This window comes from Sitophilus oryzae, unplaced genomic scaffold, assembly GCF_002938485.1.
Source record: "Sitophilus oryzae breed Bouriz unplaced genomic scaffold, Soryzae_2.0 scaffold_1274_pilon_pilon, whole genome shotgun sequence".
In the NCBI taxonomy this organism is placed as follows: Eukaryota; Metazoa; Arthropoda; class Insecta; order Coleoptera; family Curculionidae; genus Sitophilus; species Sitophilus oryzae.
In genome coordinates, this window is record NW_022145920.1 from 3,935,541 (window position 1) to 3,953,547 (window position 18,007).

At 35.9% G+C, this 18,007-nt stretch overlaps 1 protein-coding gene across 2 annotated transcripts in view; it reads left to right on the top strand.

Annotated features, from left to right (window-relative positions):
- Nucleotides 1–18,007, top strand: part of LOC115874387 (nitrogen catabolic enzyme regulatory protein-like) — an 89,307-nt gene that overhangs the window by 47,816 nt on the left and 23,484 nt on the right. For both annotated transcript variants that reach the window (XM_030889537.1, XM_030889538.1), the window contains exons 3-5: nucleotides 6,693–7,316; nucleotides 10,188–10,370; nucleotides 10,436–10,562. In XM_030889537.1, coding sequence (XP_030745397.1) covers nucleotides 6,693–7,316; nucleotides 10,188–10,370; nucleotides 10,436–10,562 — 934 coding nt within the window. The remainder of the gene's footprint in view (nucleotides 1–6,692; nucleotides 7,317–10,187; nucleotides 10,371–10,435; nucleotides 10,563–18,007) is intronic.

Sequence of the window (18,007 nt, forward strand, 5' to 3'; positions counted from 1 at the left end):
TAGTTGATGAATTATACAGGGTGTTCTGGATAAACATCTAAAAGGGATCTCATAAACTAAAGTTAGGTAAAGAATATTCCTTTACCCTTTTTGTGAATCTAAATAAATGTTTAATGCTTATGAGATTTCAATTTTTATGATGACGAGTCCACACTAAACTGTGCAGACCCGGCGGCCTGTGACGCCGGCCAAAGTCAGTTTGCTGAAATTCTTAAAAAAGTTGCGGCAATCAAAAGCCGGCGGCACGACTAGTGCGGCTCGAAATGCTTGGGGTCAAAATAGGTCAAATGTCGCCAGAGTTGGCGTGATTTAAATCAAGTGATTTTTTAGATTTTAATCATGTGATTTAAATCAAAAAAAATAATTTTATTGAAACTTTATAATAAATGAAAAAAAAAATAACTGTAGAAGTTATAAAAATGCGTCTCATAAAAAAATAATATAGAATAAAAATATTTCCATAACAGATATAACAGATAATAAATAGAAAAAATAATTGTAATTGTTATAAAACTATTTAAAAATATCTATTCATCAATTTAAATGTTGGACCGATTTTTGAAGTAATTTCGTGTGAATCCACTACACGGCTAAACGCAGGGATTTATTTTAAAATTTATGTATAACAGCGCTTTCAGATGGAGCGGAGCGTCCGCGACGGACCGTCCGCGACTTCGAGCAAGTACCGTGAGTTTATATATGAACAATTTCACATGGATCGCGTATGCTCCGTCCGGATGAGTGCTATCTTGAAAAAACATCCGCGCGGATGGACCGCTCCATCTGAAAACGCTGTAAGTGACTAGAATTCGCTGTTCGAAAATATAACATTCGCAAAATCTAATGCACAACTAGGTTCTTCTGATATAGAGACTATCTTCATTCCCGAGAATCTATAATCGTTGTCAGAAAATATGTATGTTGTTTTACTTTTTTTTGAAACGGTTGTATGTTTCCAAATTCCTATCGACATTTTGATGTGCAGTAAGTACTTTACACTTTGACATATAGATAATACATACTAATTTCATCTCGACTTAAAACTATTTCCGAATAGTGTATGGTTTTATGAGGAGTAAAAATTATACTTTTTTTGACTATGCTGTACCTTTGAAGAACCATCGCGTCGTAAAGTTATTCTGACGTACAGGGAGGCACAAAAAGTACATTTTTACTCCGAATAGAACATACTATTCTTTTTTAAACATTACAAATAATTTTTTAATCAATTTCAAATATTGCAAATAATATAAACAGTAATCGAGCAACAATTTGTACACTCGTTGAATTTGGACACTTAATATCAGTTATATATATTATATATTTTTGTACTTTTGTACTTAGGCGTAACAGTGCTTTATAAGTGTGCCTAGGGGTTAAAATGACAAAAATTAATACTTTTGAGACGTTTGAAAAAACATCCTTAAGCGAGCGACTTTTTTTGCGGATATTGGTAACCGATGTGGAAAAATGACACGCGCCGTAGAATTGTTAATGTTATCGGTATATCGGCCAGATTTATAAAGATTTAGCCAATTAGGATAGGATTTCAACTGGAAATAAGTACTAGTCATTTAGAAATCCGATTTAAATATTGTTTTGAATTATAATAAACAAAATCTGATTTAAATCAAAAAAATTTGATTTATTTGATTTTTTCCAACCCTGAATGTCGGTAAAGATTTAAGGAATGTCGAGCAACCGGCGACCAGTCCTCTTTTTGGGTTCAGCGAGTTGTATGAAATTTCTTTATTCAAGCATTGACAGTTCCTTTTGAGAGAAATTGATGGAGAAGAAAAGATACATACAAAACAGTCTAGAACCGGAGTGGAATTAAAAAATAGTAATATTGTTGCTAGAGCTTTATCATAAAGAGTACAATTTATGGAATCTTAAAAATGGGTAAACAGTAACAGGGGCATGCGGTGAAATTTTAAGTCAGTCAGGGAAGCAATTTTTATAAACTTATCTATTTGTAATGTAATTCGATTTCAGTGTGAATTCATTCATCATCAGACGTCCGTTGGTAAATAATATAGGTAATAGTTGCCTGTGTATAGCTGTAGATGTCGTCGGAAGAAAACAATATTGCGTTGACTACTGCTGCTATTGCAGAGACAAGAGAAAAATAGAAGAAGAGTTTGGATTTGTTCGTATTTAATGTTTATGTACAAGACGGAGCCGGTGGTTGACTGTATCGCCAAACTACAAGTATCTCCAAACCGAGCTCCAAACATTCCAAAAGTTTGAACCTGAATAAATCCTACATTAAATTGAAGGGGTGGCTGCAATAAACAGGCAGCTCCATTTTAATAAATGTGTGGGAAATCGAAAAATAACTGCTCGGTTCTTGCTGCCAAAGCAAGGCAGCTACAATTAACGTCGCCATTTGTATGTACTGCTATATTGAGAGAACTGATTGTTGCAGGAAACGATCGGGCCAATGTTTTTAAAGGATAATTCATTAACAGTCTCATTTTCGAAAAAAAGTGGAGCTGCCTGGTTATTGCAGCCACCCCTTCAATTGTTCATCCGTTAAACATTATTGTTTGCTAGCTTCGCAAAAAACTAAAAGTGATAGTCAAACAACCTCAGCCTATACTACCTATTATTAGTATACCACACACCTATTTGTATAGGTATTGCCTCAGCGCATCTTGGAAACACGTCGCACAGTGTCAAAATAGGTTTTCACACTAAAGTAGCATACCACGTACTACTTGCTGGCGAGAAGCAGGAAGCACACTACTTGTTATACAACATATTGATAGTTTCACACCAGAGTTGCGTTGCAAAAATACGACGGAATAACTACAACTCGAATATGAAACAGGTTGTATAATTTAACCAGTAGCACACCTAGAGATTGAGTTTGGAGGAGCAGTGGCCAGTATTTAAGTAAAGTACTTTAAAGTTTCAATTAAATTTGCACTGAAAGGAATTGTGACTATGGAAGAAAATTGAATTGGTCTGGATTTTCGATTTTGATTGATATTTACATACTAAATTATGATTGAATATAACAAACGATGTCCAAGTAATAACGCAATCAGTAAGAACTTTTTGTATCTTTAACATTATATTTGGCACCGTTAAATCAGTTTTCTTAGTCACTTCGTCTTCGTTTTTCCCTATCGTCTGTTTTTCCCCTTATTACCCGGTGTTACACTATACGTTTTAGGGGCTACGTTAAAAGCGCGAGCGTTTCAGCGGCACCGGCAGCAACCATATACCCTATAATACAGAGCGCCCATGATTACTGATGTTCAGTCCTAAGATAAGACATTTTAATTTATATAATATATATACATGAGTGATCCATGAGTAAGATGCTTTACTTGAATTTTAGATGTACTAAAAAAAATAGATTACTAGACCAAACTACACTAGCAATGCCTTAAACATACATCAAAATAAATTACATTGCATGTTCCGGTATACCGGTCTTGAAAAAGACGATACCTATACCGAAATATTTCAAAAGTACCGGTCCTGGTACCTGTATACCGGAAGACCGAACATGCCTACCCATGATGCGCCAAAAACGCATAGTGTAACAGGTCTCACATAAAGTCCTGTTTTGTCGCCATCCCTGCGTTTTTACTGCAGCCGCAAAAACGTACAATCCTTATCTTCATATAGAGTAATTAATTTTTCGGAAAATTGACAAGAAATATTACACATACTTAAAAATCTATTTATATCTTTTTAGCCGGTAATTGAAATAATGTATCAGTAAAACGGTATTTTTTCCGTATCTGATTTTGAAATCTAAAAAAAAGTAAATAACTTTTTCGTGACATTTATCGATATTTTCATAAATTATAGATAAACACGGAGATATACAGGGTGTCCCAGAAATAAGTGCAAGTATTTTAGGAGATGGTAGCTCGATAAAAGAAACATATTTTCTCTTTATCGTTTTTCAAATAAGTCCAAAATAATGGAGTTATTTTATTTTGAAAATTTCCAAAAAAAAATGATTTTTTGATGCTAAAATTTTGAGAACCACTGGATCTTTTCTGGATTTTCTTTCTTATAAATTTAATCTAATACCTATGTTGCCATATTATAAAAAAATATTTTTTTTTAACCAACAAAATTCCAACATATTTTTCAAAAAATTTTGAATTTTCAAAAAAAATTTTTCGCGAAAAAACCTCATAGGCGTGTTTCTGGGGTTGAACTAGACCTGTTCGGTGTTAAAATATGAACACCGGTGTTAGGTGTTGATGACCACCGGTGTTTCAGTCGGTGTACCGGTGTCAACACCGACACCGGTGTTCATTTCAGCACCGGTGTTCATCTACAACACCGGTGTTTACCTTGACACCGGTGTTTATATCTCAACACCGGTATCGCGATGAACACCGGTGTTGAGATCAACACCGGACCGGTGTCGATGTCGATGGTGCCGTTTGTTTTTTTTTAAATTGTAATGTAATATTTTTTTTTTCTTTATATTTTGTTTTGTTTTCTGTTTGTTTTCGATTAAACAATTTTTTACTTTATAGTTGTTTATCTGACATTTCCACTTTATTTTAGTGATTAGTCTGGCAAAAAAAATATATTTAAATTTGAAAGATTTAAGTTAAAGTCCGTGTGCTTTAATAAACGATAAAAATAAGCACCGATACGACATTATTATTATCAGGTTTATTTTGAACTTATAAATTAACATTATTTCTTCTTTAACCGGCCGTTTACCAAACATGGGTGTCGATATCAAAACCGGTGTCGTAGTTAAAACCGGTATCGAGATGAACACCGGTGTCCACACCAACGCCGGTGTCGATATGAACACCGGTGTTGTAGATGAACACCGGTATCGAAATGAACAACGGTATCTATATATATACCGGTATTATAATATACCGGTGTCGGTGCTAACACCGGTGTCGGTGTCGACACCGGAACACCGGATAGCCCATATTTGGCCACCGGTGTCAGAACAACACCGGTGTTCAAACGGTGTTCCGGTGTTTGGAACAGGCCTAGGTTGAACTATACTACCAGTTAAAATACTTGCACTTATTTCTGGGACACCCTGTATAATGCCATATTTTGCGTACTTCAAAACATGGATAATTCTTATAATCAATCAAAATAAAAAAAGAGTTAATTGAAATAAATAGCCCTAATCTATAATAACATCGTCATGTTTTTTATACAAGTACCCTGTTATGGCGGGGTTGATCAGAAAACCTACATACACTTTTATATAAAATTGTGGTTAGGGGATCGATTTTGATGATTTTTTAAGTAATTTGTAGCTAAATTATTTGACTTTTTAGTATTTCTTAGGTGCCTGGTGGCCTAGAGGTACAGCTCTCGTCTACCAATTCAAAGCTTGTGGGTTCGAATCCTACAGTCGGCATTTCATCAGCCGACGATTTTTAATAAAATAAAAATAGTTTGGGTACCTAGGTCAACTCAGCCTTAAATGAGTACTTGGGATTCACAATCCTGAGGTAATAATAGGCGGTTGAAGCGTAATGCTAGCCACATTATCTTCCTTGTATACTGAACGGCTCTAGTATGACAAGCTGTACCTTGCTACTCCCAAGGAGTTGAACGCTACGGGAGCTATTATCATTATAGTATTTCTTTTTAAATTAAAATTGTAAGTTTCCATTTGTCAGTTATTCGAGGGAAAACAAACTGTTGATATTTTGGTAAATGTTTGAAATACTCTGTAGAATCTGTTAAGACAGCAAGGAATTTACAAATCATCTAGGCACATCCTTTCTCGATAGTTTGTTTATTGGTTAGGTTTATCTAAATAACTTTTTTTTTTGTTGGATATATTCGCTTTTGAAGAAGACACTAAATTTTTTGCACATTCTTTTTTCGTAATTTTTACATTAAAACGATGCTTTGCTTTTGGTTTGATGCTACCTAGTCAACAGACCTCGTAAGTTGTGGTCCCGAAGTAGGCCTTCTTGACATAAGATTTGCTTCGTTTATTCTTCTTCTTACGTCTGCGTTCCTTAGACGCAATTCATTATAAATTTGAAAAGCTGACAAACGGCGCTTTCTTAGCAATAAGCTTACAATAAGTCAATCGAAAGAGACACTAAAAAGCCAAATAATTTAGCTACAAATTGCTTAAAAGATCACCAAAACTGGTCCACTAGAACACAATATTTAAAACTTTATTTAGGTGTTCGTTTTTCGTGCCGGTGTGTGTAGTTACAACAACAATAAAACTGTGATTCAAATTTACTTCTCTTGATGGCATTCAGTTACTCCGAGAACTGTCTTCAATCGTTCTATAAGTTTTCTTTCTTTTGTCACTTAGGAGATTTTTAAATTTCTCTCAAGAAGCCATATTTTTGTGGCTTAGTTTTTTTTGTGTTGTCTCAGTTATAGAAAAGTATCGAGAATATATTGTATAGAGATGGGCTTGTTTAACCCCATCTCTATACAATGAGGGAACAATTTAATCGTTTGAAAGTTATCTTTTTATACTGCACTTTATCTCTGTGAATGGTCATTGTTGTGTACATTATAAACTAAAACCAGGAAGGAATTGAACGTACATCTACCGTGTCTTATACAACTTTATCTATACTTAAATATCAACTTCGCATATATTACTTATACAATCACTTATCTGGATCGAAAAAAACTGATGTGATTATATTCATATGTTATGTTGCAATGTAACTGACATTTTGTTTTTTTTTCAGGAAAACATGCGCCAGTCTGAAGAGTTCTTAGCTACTATTGCCAATTCATTATACGATAAGAAAGAAATAAAATCTGAACCAGATGACAGTATTAACGCACACGCCATTGAAGATGGGCAAGAAAGCACCACGACCAACGAAGACTTTTCCAGTGAAGCACCGCAGTCAACACCCGTTATTGTTGCTGTTCCCACCGAGTGTGCCGCCGTTCAGTTGGATGCACAAAAACCATTAAGTTTACACAGGGACCCTACAATATTAAACGACGATACGCCTCCACAGTATAGAAAACCGTTATTCTTACATAAGGAACCTTCGGCAGTACACGGCGATCCGAACGAATCCATAGTTTTGCGCGCCAGCAGTCGCAGTTTACAAAACGAACCGCTGGAATTGCACAAGGAATCGACTGGATTATCGAACGAGCCCTTGAATTTGCAAACCGAACCTCTAAATCTTTATAACGATTCTGAGATGCCGGACCAGAAGCACGTCTCTGTAATTTCAACAACGCCTAATGTTGCCCAAGTATGCAAAACTGAATTGACTAGTAGTGGAGTCGAAGATGTTGACTTTCCATGTAAAGAATCTTTTATCAAGGTCAAACCGTCTTTTGTTTTGCAGGTAAAGTCATATCCTTAAAATTTGTCTAACGAGAGAATACATGGCACTCATAGTTGTTGCCGGTCATTTTAATTCATAAGGTGGAATCTCATGTATCCGATTGGCGATGGAACGATGATTAGAATTAGAATGAGTGGGAGGGGCGTTAATCACTGCGACCTTACAGATCTATTGTGTCATCATACAGTCCCAGGGCTTTAACAAAAGCCAGTATTTGGGACTGTTTGACAGAGGGTAATTCACCATCTCCAATATCAGTCGTATCAAAGTTCATGGCACTAATAGTTGTCGTCTCGGCGCACTCAGTGATGAGGTGTTCTGGTGTATCCCCATTTTCCCCACAGAATCTGCATTCGCCGTTTCTTCTTAGTTTCAATCTACTGATGTGTTCATTGAGGAGACAGTGTCCTGTTAAAAAATCCGGGACAATCCGAAGATTGTTCTTACTTAAATCCAGGAAGATCTTCGATTTTTCTTGGTCGTAAGCTCTCAAAAACTTCTTCCGGTGTCTTAGACCGTTGCAAAATGTCCATTCCAGGTTACGGATCTTCTTCCAAGTAGTCGGATTCTTTCAAGTAGTGATGGGAAAAACCGGATAATTTCAATAATCGAGTACTCGAGTTTCAAGCGATTGCAATAACCGAGTGATCGCTCGAGCGAAATATCACTCGTATTTAAAAATACGGTTTTCACCCGTCGCTTGTTGTAACGGTACTCATTAACGCCAAGCGCCAAGCAGTAAGTTGCGTGCGCAGTGATGAATGATGAATGGCAAGAAGCAAGCGGCGAACGATTCGCTTGATCGCTTGATTTAATTTATTTCTAAGCATTGTCGATGTAGGTCGTAAAATTTTGTCCCTCAGATACTCAACGGATAAATATACAGGGTGTCCCAGAAATAAGGGCAAGAATTTTAAGGGGTGGTAGATCTCGATAAATCTCTCTATTAATCGGTAATTAATTCTCGGTAGATCTGGAGTTATTTTGCTTTGAAAATTTCCAAAAAAAAATTACTTGTTGCTAAAATTTTGAGAACCACTGGATCTTTTCTGGGTTTTCTTTTTTGTAAATTTAGTCTACAACCTATGTTGCCATATTATCAAGAAATTATGTTTTTTAACTAAAAACTAAAAAAAAGTCCAAAAAATGTTTCAAAAAATTCCGAATTTTTAAAAATTTTCCTGCGCGAAAGAAACTTCATAGGCGTGTTTCTGGGGTTGAATTATACTACCAGTTAAAATACTTGCACTTATTTCTGGGACCCCTGTATATGTATACGGCGTCGTATAAATTTGCTACCACAATGTCTACATACATTGCAGGTAGCAAATTTATACGACGCCGTATATATATATATATATATATATATATATATATATATATATATATATATATATATATATATATATATATATATATATATATATATATATAGATATATATATTAATTTATCTATATATATATATATATTATATATATATAATATATATATATATAACCAATATATATATATATATCTCTCATATATATATGTTAGATTTTAATTAATTTGATCTATCTATTTCGTAAATTACCAAAAATAATACAACAATTAACCAAAAAGTGAATATATTGATCTCTCACATACAGAGGAAAATAATCAACTAATTTAAATATTGTTATCGAACACAACTTCGGTCATCATTTCTCGGATATTATGGCTGGGCGGCAGCGGCGTTGCCGCAAATTACTTTATCTTAAGAGTTTGGCCTTCTCAGGTTACATCAGGTGATTTGGATTTGTTAATTAATTCGAGCTTTATGACGTTCATTGCTTCTCTGTGTATGACATATCAAATAAGGGGTATCTAACATATATTTATCCGTTGCGTATCTGAGGGACAAAATTTTACGACCTACATCGACAACGCTTAGAAATAAACTAAATCAAGCGATCAAGCGAATCATTCGCCGCTAGCTACTTGCCATTCATCACTGCGCAAATTCGCTCGGCTTTTTATCGAGTATGTCACATTAAAATCGGATTTCAATTTATTTCATTCTAGGATCGCTTGCGTTCGTGGCTTGGTACTCGTCACTTCGCTCGTTCATAATCGAGCGATGTCGGTTATTTCAATAACCGAGTACTCGAGCGAATTTTCGCTCGAGTTATCCCATCACTACTTCCAAGTTCTTGAGTTCCGCTTTTAGTTGGTTACCAGTTGGGAAGCAGAACCCTTCTGGTCCAGTTAGTAAAGTGTTCGCTCCTTTTCTAGCTAGATCATTTGCTTTTTCTGCCTTTTATTCCTTGATGAGCAGGCACCCAGAGTAGGAGGACTTTATAAAATTTTTTTAAAAAGTTTATAAATCGTAATGAATAAGATTTAAATAGTTTTCTTTTTGTAAACAAATGAGCTAGCAATATTATCGTTTTAGCTCGTGTACATTTTGTACATTTGTTGCTTTAAAAAAAAATCTAAAATGTCAATATTCGTTGGATAAAGGACGTACAAAATAAAAACCGTTGTACGCTATCGATTAGGCTAGTAAATAGATACGTGATGATATATATTATTGTGATGGTATATATTACTTTATAAATTATTTAAACTATATATAATATTTAACAACCGTGACCATGTTTTTTTATTGGGGAGAAAAGTGCTTTTTGCGCACTTCCACTTTAAAAGATATGTTGTTGTTGGTCTCGTTCATTTACTAATCCAGGCAGTATGGGATTCGGGATTACTTCTCTATACACCACTAGAAAACTACTTCTCTTCTCTGGCAACCGGGACCATGTACTATGATCACCATTTATCCATATTGAATATTTTCAATTTTTTTATTGTATCTACACAACAATTTTTTACTCATTTTATTACTATTTAGGCACCGAGACCAGTAAAACAGGAATTTTCCTACCAGGAAGATGATATTGAACCTGCAGATCTTTCTAAAAGTAAAACATTTGAAAATATTCTAAATGTCACGATTAAAGAAGATGACATGGACACTCAGTCTGTTTCAAGTGCCAGTTCTGATCCAGATAGGTTAGAAGTCGATATGTCGCAGGTATGATAGCGGAAAATATAATCCTAAGTATAAAGTGGTATAGAAAATATTTCGTTTTTATTCAGGCGGCAGACGATCATAATACCAGTTCTACCAGTAGTGCTACACCTCCTCACGAAAGACCGCCTGATGCGTCAGATTGGTGCTTCAATCAGAATAATGGCTTTAATGCTGGGATGCCTGTTTTATCAGGTAATATAGAAATTAGATATTATTTATTTACATTTACATCACACATGGGAGAAATATTAAAAGTTTATAAATCGTAATGAATAAGATTTAAATAGTTTTCTTTTTGTAAACAAATGAGCTAGCAATATTATCGTTTTAGCTCGTGTACATTTTGTACATTTGTTGCTTTAAAAAAAATCTAAAATGTCAATATTCGTTGGATAAAGGACGTACAAAATAAAAACCGTTGTACGCTATCGATTAGGCTAGTAAATGTGTGCAGTGCTGCCACTGCGCAAATATAGCCCTAATGGGACGTTTTCAATGAGTTTTAAATTTTCTTCTAGATATTGTGTTGGCAACGCCAAGGAAGTGGTTGCAGCAATGCCACGCTTATTTGACTTTTGTCAGAATTTTCTGAACGGTAATTGAGAGTTGTATCTCGTCTCGTGCGTATTGTGTCATTTAAAGTGTTTAAAGCCTTTATCTAGCTATTATTGGAAACTGTTGTTTTCAGAATATTTTGTGTAGTAGTTGCATAGTAGTTGTTAGTTTTTTCTTTGCAAAATGCACAAACATTTAAATAGTCGGTGCACAAGGTTATTATATTAAACAGATTGCCTCGTAACTTTGGACCAATCACAGTAGTTGTAAAATTACGGCGATGACGCATGACGTCAGTTAGCGTGATATTTAAAATAACTATTGTCAAGAAAAATGGCGCATCCGCCAGAAATTAAAAATGTATTACTGGTTGCCTGCACAACCGCAACGTATCCGCCAGAAATTAAAAGACTTTTTCAGGCGCCATCTTTTAGTCAAGTCGAGAAGTAAGGGAATCAGACAATAGAATTGTCTGGTATGAAGAAGTACGCTTTCCGAGAATTGGGGAAATTTCGAGAAGCAGTCAATAGAGTATATAAGCCGGAGCCATCGACAACTGAGACAGTTTTTTGAAATTTGAATATACCGCGTGGAAATTGAAAATCGGACAATTTGGTGAAGGAATCTTATAAATAGTTAGTTTGTTGTGTGTTATAAGTTAGTAATTGTGTATAAAGTGAGAAAATAAATTCGTTAAGTATTTTATCGTGAGTTTAAATTAGTGGACCCACGGAATCCGTAACAATTGGTGTCAGAAGTGGGATTCAAGAGGATTTTAAGAAGAAATTAAGTGGATTGGACGATTTTACACCGAATTTGGGAATTTTTATGGTTGGTACGAGACAGCAAGCGAAGAAAATGGAGGAAGTAAGCAAATTATTGGGCGATTTTATGGAGAATATGAGAAGAGAAAAGGCAGAAGAACAAGAGAGGCTGAGAAAAGAAAAAGCAGAAGAGCAAGAAAGACTCCGTAAAGAACGAGAAGAAGAGCGAGCCCGACTAGAAAAAGAGAAAGCAGAAGAACAAGACCGCTTACTGAAAATTCTAGAAAATCAAGAAATTAAACAGGACCGGCTTGAGAACATTTTCGAAGATTTGAAAATTCAACGACAACAAGACAAACAAGAAGAACAGGACCGGCTTGAGAGAATTTTTGAAGATTTAAAAATTCAACAACAAGATAAACAAGAAGAACAGGACCGACTTGAGAAAATATTAGGTAATTTAGAAATTCGTTTGGAGGAGCGACGTCATAGAGAAAGACAAGAAGATCAAAATCGTCTTAAAAAGAACTTCGAAGATCTGGAAAAAAGACAAGAAATACACCTTCAAGAAGCCGTAGAAGATCTGGAGGAGCGACTTCAACAGAAAATGGAAAAATTAGAGATGGACCTACAGAAGACCAAGGTACAAGTAAGGACACCTGGCGTTCATGGAACTGCGAACCTCAAGGCCCCGACCTACGATGGACAGACCACCTGGACGATGTACCACCGCCAGTTTGAAGCAGCGGCTGCTGCCAATGGATGGACTGACCAAGAGAAAGCAGCAGCACTTGTCATCGCGCTGCGCGGCCCTGCCCTGGAACTGCTGCAAACTATTCCTGCAGCCCAACAGCAGGAATACGAAACCTTGGTTGCTGCATTGGACAGAAGATATGGCGATCAACATCGACGTCAACTTTACCAGGCCCAGATCAAGACACGCCTGCAGAGGTCCGGAGAGAGTCTGCAGGAATTTGAAGCAGACTTACGTCGGCTGGTACACCTAGCGTATCCTGAAGCACCGGAAGGATTTAGGGAGGAACTCGCTGCTCAGTGCTTTATCAGCGGACTGAGGGACAATGAATTACAGAGGGCGCTGCAAATATCGCGATTTTCTACCAGCAGCGAAGTACTCGTCAGGGCGCTGGAAATAGAAGCTGCATTTAGCGCCATTCCTAAACCGAAGATAGGCTCGGTAACGGTTGAGGAACAGCCAAAGAGTTCTCACATACGTTTGGAGGAGATGTTTAATAAACTATGTGAATTACTAGTGAACAAGAGAGTCAACAACACCCAGACAGAGAACCAAAGAAGATTCCAGGATATGAGGTGCTATGGATGCGGCAGGAATGGCCACATCAAACGAGATTGTCGCATCCAAATGCGATTCCATTCACCATCCAGAGAACATCGGCACATCGGAAGATCCCAGGACATAAGTTGCTATAGATGTGGCAGGAATGGCCACATCAAACGGGATTGTCGCATCCAAATGCGATTCCATTCACCATCCAGAGAACATCGGCACATCGGAAGATCCCAGGACATAAGTTGCTATAGATGTGGCAGGAATGGCCACATCAAACGGGATTGCCGCGTCCAAATGCGATTCCGTTTACCATCGAGAGAACATAGGCACCAGGAAATCAACACTAATGAGCGAGTATTGGCTGAAGAAAACAGAGCCCCTAGGATGTTTTCCGTTAGGAGTCTAGGAAAAACCGCTGACAGTTTGGTGATCAACGGGAAGGTCAATGGTAGAAGAATTCGAATGACTGTGGACACAGGCGCTATGGTATCGTTGGTGCGGACTAACTCGGTGCAAGGATTGAAGATGATGCCTCTTAGAAGAAGAGTGTATTTACGTACAATTACGGGGGAAATGGCCGTTGTACGGGGAGAGGCTTTCATAGAACTGGAGTTAGGGAATTTGAAGTTTCGGCATAGCGTTTTAGTGGCAGACATTGAAGATGATTTTATCATGGGTATGGATGTGATCAGTCAACATGGTTTTTCGTTCGATCACCATAGAAACATCCTGAAAATCGGAAATGAGGAATTTTCTGTATCTAAAGAGAAGAGACCAGGAAATAAGGAAGAAAGATCATCGAAAATTGTGATGATACCTGGTGATACCAAGAAGACTGTGTTCGGGAAACTAGAGAAAACCGTTGGGTGCCGTGTAGGACGGATACAAATTATCGACAACGAACCAGATCGACGACGAGCTACCTTGGGCAAGAAAATGAAACATCGTGAAAGCACTATCAGAGTAAGGAATTTTAAATTGAGAACTGACGAACAATGGACGACGATACAATTGAGAAAAGATCAAATGGAAGATCCAGACATCGGAGCAATACTACGGCTCAAGGAAGGTAACAGCGAGAGACCACCGTGGCAGGATATTGCGGACAGAGGGCTCGTTTTCAAAGCTCTCTGGGCTCAGTGGAATTCACTGGTGATTGAGAATGGATTGTTAAAGCGCACGTGGGAAAGTGCGGATGGCAGGACAGTAACAACTCAGTTACTGGTACCAAGGAAGAAAGTTATCCAGGTATTGGAAGAAATTCATGGTGGTAAAACTGGAGCCCATCTTGGGGTAAACAAGACCCTGAGCAAGCTGAGAGACCGTTTTTACTGGGTGGATTATTGTGAAGATGTTAAGAAATGGTGTCAACGTTGTAAGATTTGCGCAGCTAGACAAGGACCAAGTACTCGATCTGGAGGAAAAATGGAACAAGATAACGTTGGACGGTCGTTCGAAAGAGTCGTTAGGAAGGAAAGATTATTGGGAATTCATAAGGCCGTGAGAAGTAAGATTACGCTAGCCAGTGACCGGATGAAAGCTCGTTACGACCTCAGAGCTAATTCTACGGGATTTCAACAGGACGATAGAGTATGGTTGTATAATCCACAGCGCAAGAAAGGAAGGTCCCCAAAGTTAACTCCAGCATGGGAAGGTCCTTATACAGTCATCAAGAGGATAAATGATGTAGTGTACCGGATTCAACGCAGCCCTAGAAGTAAGATGAAAGTAGTTCATCTGGATCGATTGAAGAGATACCAGACAGGAAACCTTGATCGGGACGATCAAATTTGAGAAGGGGGCAATGTCAAGAAAATGGCGCATCCGCCAGAATTAAAAATGTATTACTGGTTGCCTGCACAACCGCAACGTATCCGCCAGAAATTAAAAAGACTTTTTCAGGCGCCATCTTTTAGTCAAGTCGAGAAGTAAGGGAATCAGACAATAGAATTGTCTGGTATGAAGAAGTACGCTTTCCGAGAATTGGGGAAATTTCGAGAAGCAGTCAATAGAGTATATAAGCCGGAGCCATCGACAACTGAGACAGTTTTTGAAATTTGAATATACCGCGTGGAAATTGAAAATCGGACAATTTGGTGAAGGAATCTTATAAATAGTTAGTTTGTTGTGTGTTATAAGTTAGTAATTGTGTATAAAGTGAGAAAATAAATTCGTTAAGTATTTTATCGTGAGTTTAAATTAGTGGACCCACGGAATCCGTAACACTATTAACAAAATGTTTAATAATAATAACAATTACACAAGTTAAATTGTCTTTCTATAAAATATTTTTTTTATTTTTCTCTAATTTTGCTGACATTTAACATTTTTAGGAAATATTTGTATTCAAAAAAAAATAGCAAAAACAACACTGAACATTAGTCTGTTACAGGTAGGAATGATCTCTATTTCTAAGGAAAATTTGATAAATAATTTTAAAAAATTATCTAGTTCAATTATAATACGTTAAGTACACTAAAACTTAAAAAATATAGTAATCTGTTGTATATTACGAATTTCGGCCAATGTCCAAAGTAATTAGACATATGGCGATTTGTCCATACTAAACTTGCCAGGGGGTTAATCTTTTTTTGGTATAATATAACAACAAAAGATTAACGCCCTCCGCATAGATTCCACAATGCAATCAAAACACTTTCGCGTAACTTTGTGGATATAGGTAGGTATATTTAATTATAATCGCCATATGTCTAATTTTCGGCATCTGCCTCCCAACATATCCACTAAAACTGTCTTATAATCCACTCGAATGCACTTAATACACGGAAAACCTTCGGAAAACAATGTAAAATTATTTGTTAACAAGCTAAAAAACTGCTGAGTACCAGACGATGACGCGCAATATGGCGGCTAATGTCAAGTTACGAAGCAACCTGTTTAATTTAATAACCTTGGTCGGTTCCAAGAATTAGTGTCATCTCTGATACAATATTGTGAGAAGGAAAGGAATAATAACGATCCGTTGAGCCTTGGGCGGCAACCCTTAAAGGCGTTTTGGGAAGTAAGTAACACATAAAAATAAAGATGTTTGGTAAAAACTAACTTTAAAATTGTTTTAAACAATAAAAGAACATGTGCTCTTTAAAAATATTTTTTGAAGCGCTGCACTGCTTGAAATGATTTAAAACTAGATTTAATTTAAAGTTTATTTTAAAATTTTTCATTGATCATAGATATTGTACATTTTTCAAAAATTTTTCTCTTTCTATTACAATCTGGCAACAATGCTGTGTAAAATGTACGCACGTGCTCAATGACGTGCAACGGTTTTTAATTTGTATCTCCTTTATATTGATAAATGAGGTCTAAATTTTAAGAAAATGCATTTTCTACGAAAACTTGTAGAGATAGCTAAAATGGTATAACACAATTTGATAGACAATTAAACTGTGCATCTGATTAACGTAAAATATATAGGGCGTTCCATTTAAATTAAACAAGTTATTGCCGTTTAAAGCTAGTAATTATATGATATAAATTTTTAGACACTCTGTATAAGGTAGTATAATTTTTATTATCGCAACACAAAATTTAGTAAATAGAAAAACTTTAGTACAATATTTGGTTTCAAAAACTTAAATACACCTAGAGAAATGAAGCCTTAAAATTGTTACTGCATTTTCCCAAATCGTAACTGTTTTAAAAACGGTAAGATTAAAGTGCGGTAAACCTTAATCAAATTTACCTTTATTTTAATCGTAGAAACTGAAAATGTAATAATATACAGAGTGTATCATTTAAAAAAATACAACTTTGATATTTTTTATTTATTTGGGACACTTTGTATCTTTTGAAGATAATTTTTTAAAATTTTATATTGTAGCTTTAGTAGTCTTTCAACGATCTCATCACTCACAATTTCTAAAATATCTAATCATTTGGCTACATTACTCGGTGTTGAATGAGGTAAATAACTAGTGATGGGAAAAACCGATTAATTTCAATAATCGAGTACTCGAGTTTCAAGCGATTTCAATAATCGAGCGATCGCTCGAGCGATGTCGGTTACTTCAATAATCGAGTACTCGAGCGAATTTTCGCTCAAGTTATCCCATCACTAGAGATAACATCACATATAGGGCTTTTCAGTCACAGAAAAGCTCATGAAAGAAAACGCGCGACATCTTCTGATGCGTGTCAAATACTCGTCAGCGAGTAATGGCTGTATGTATGTATGTAGTTTAAATGTATTGGTGTTGTTAAATATAGTTTAAAATGTTATAAAATTCTGCATCTTTCACTGAAAATATTATTTTCGTTTTAATTGCTGCCGACAGCTACCGGTAAGTATTTTTCTGTATTACGGCCGGACCCGTTCAAAGCCTACTTATTCAAAGTGGGCGCATTTTAAAAAAACTTTATATCTCGAAGAGGAATCCAGTAAAATATCAAGTATGTTATATTTTTGGAAAGGTAATTTTAAGTTCTTTTCAATGAAATAAAAATATACAGGGTGTCCGATATAAAAATCAAATTTTCTGTTGATAACTCTTAAATTATTAAATTTAAATATTAGAAAAATTATACTTAAATCATTAAATCCTACGTAAAAAGGTGCTTTGGAAATGTTTTCATAAAAATATCAAATTTTCCATAACAAAAAAGTTACAGGGATTTGTTAAAAATACAGATTTTTGAAAAACATCCCTTAACTCCGAAACGGTAACAGATATCGATGTGCGGTTTTTTACCATTATATTTTTGATAAAAATTGAGCTCTAGACACCGATATTAATTTTTCGTCTATCTCCTATAGAAAAGGGTGTTTGTTTCCCTTTTTGTCCAATTTGGCCCACCCTGTGCATTCTATTTCTCGTATCGTCATTAGACAAATTTTTTTATTAATGATGAAAACCAAGAGATGTTTCTATGCACTTATACCACATACTTTGTACTGTTTATTCTATTATTGAAAATATTATATTAATACTTTAAAAACAGAAATACTAAACTAGATTTTAATGCCGATTTGGGATGTCTTGGAAGTC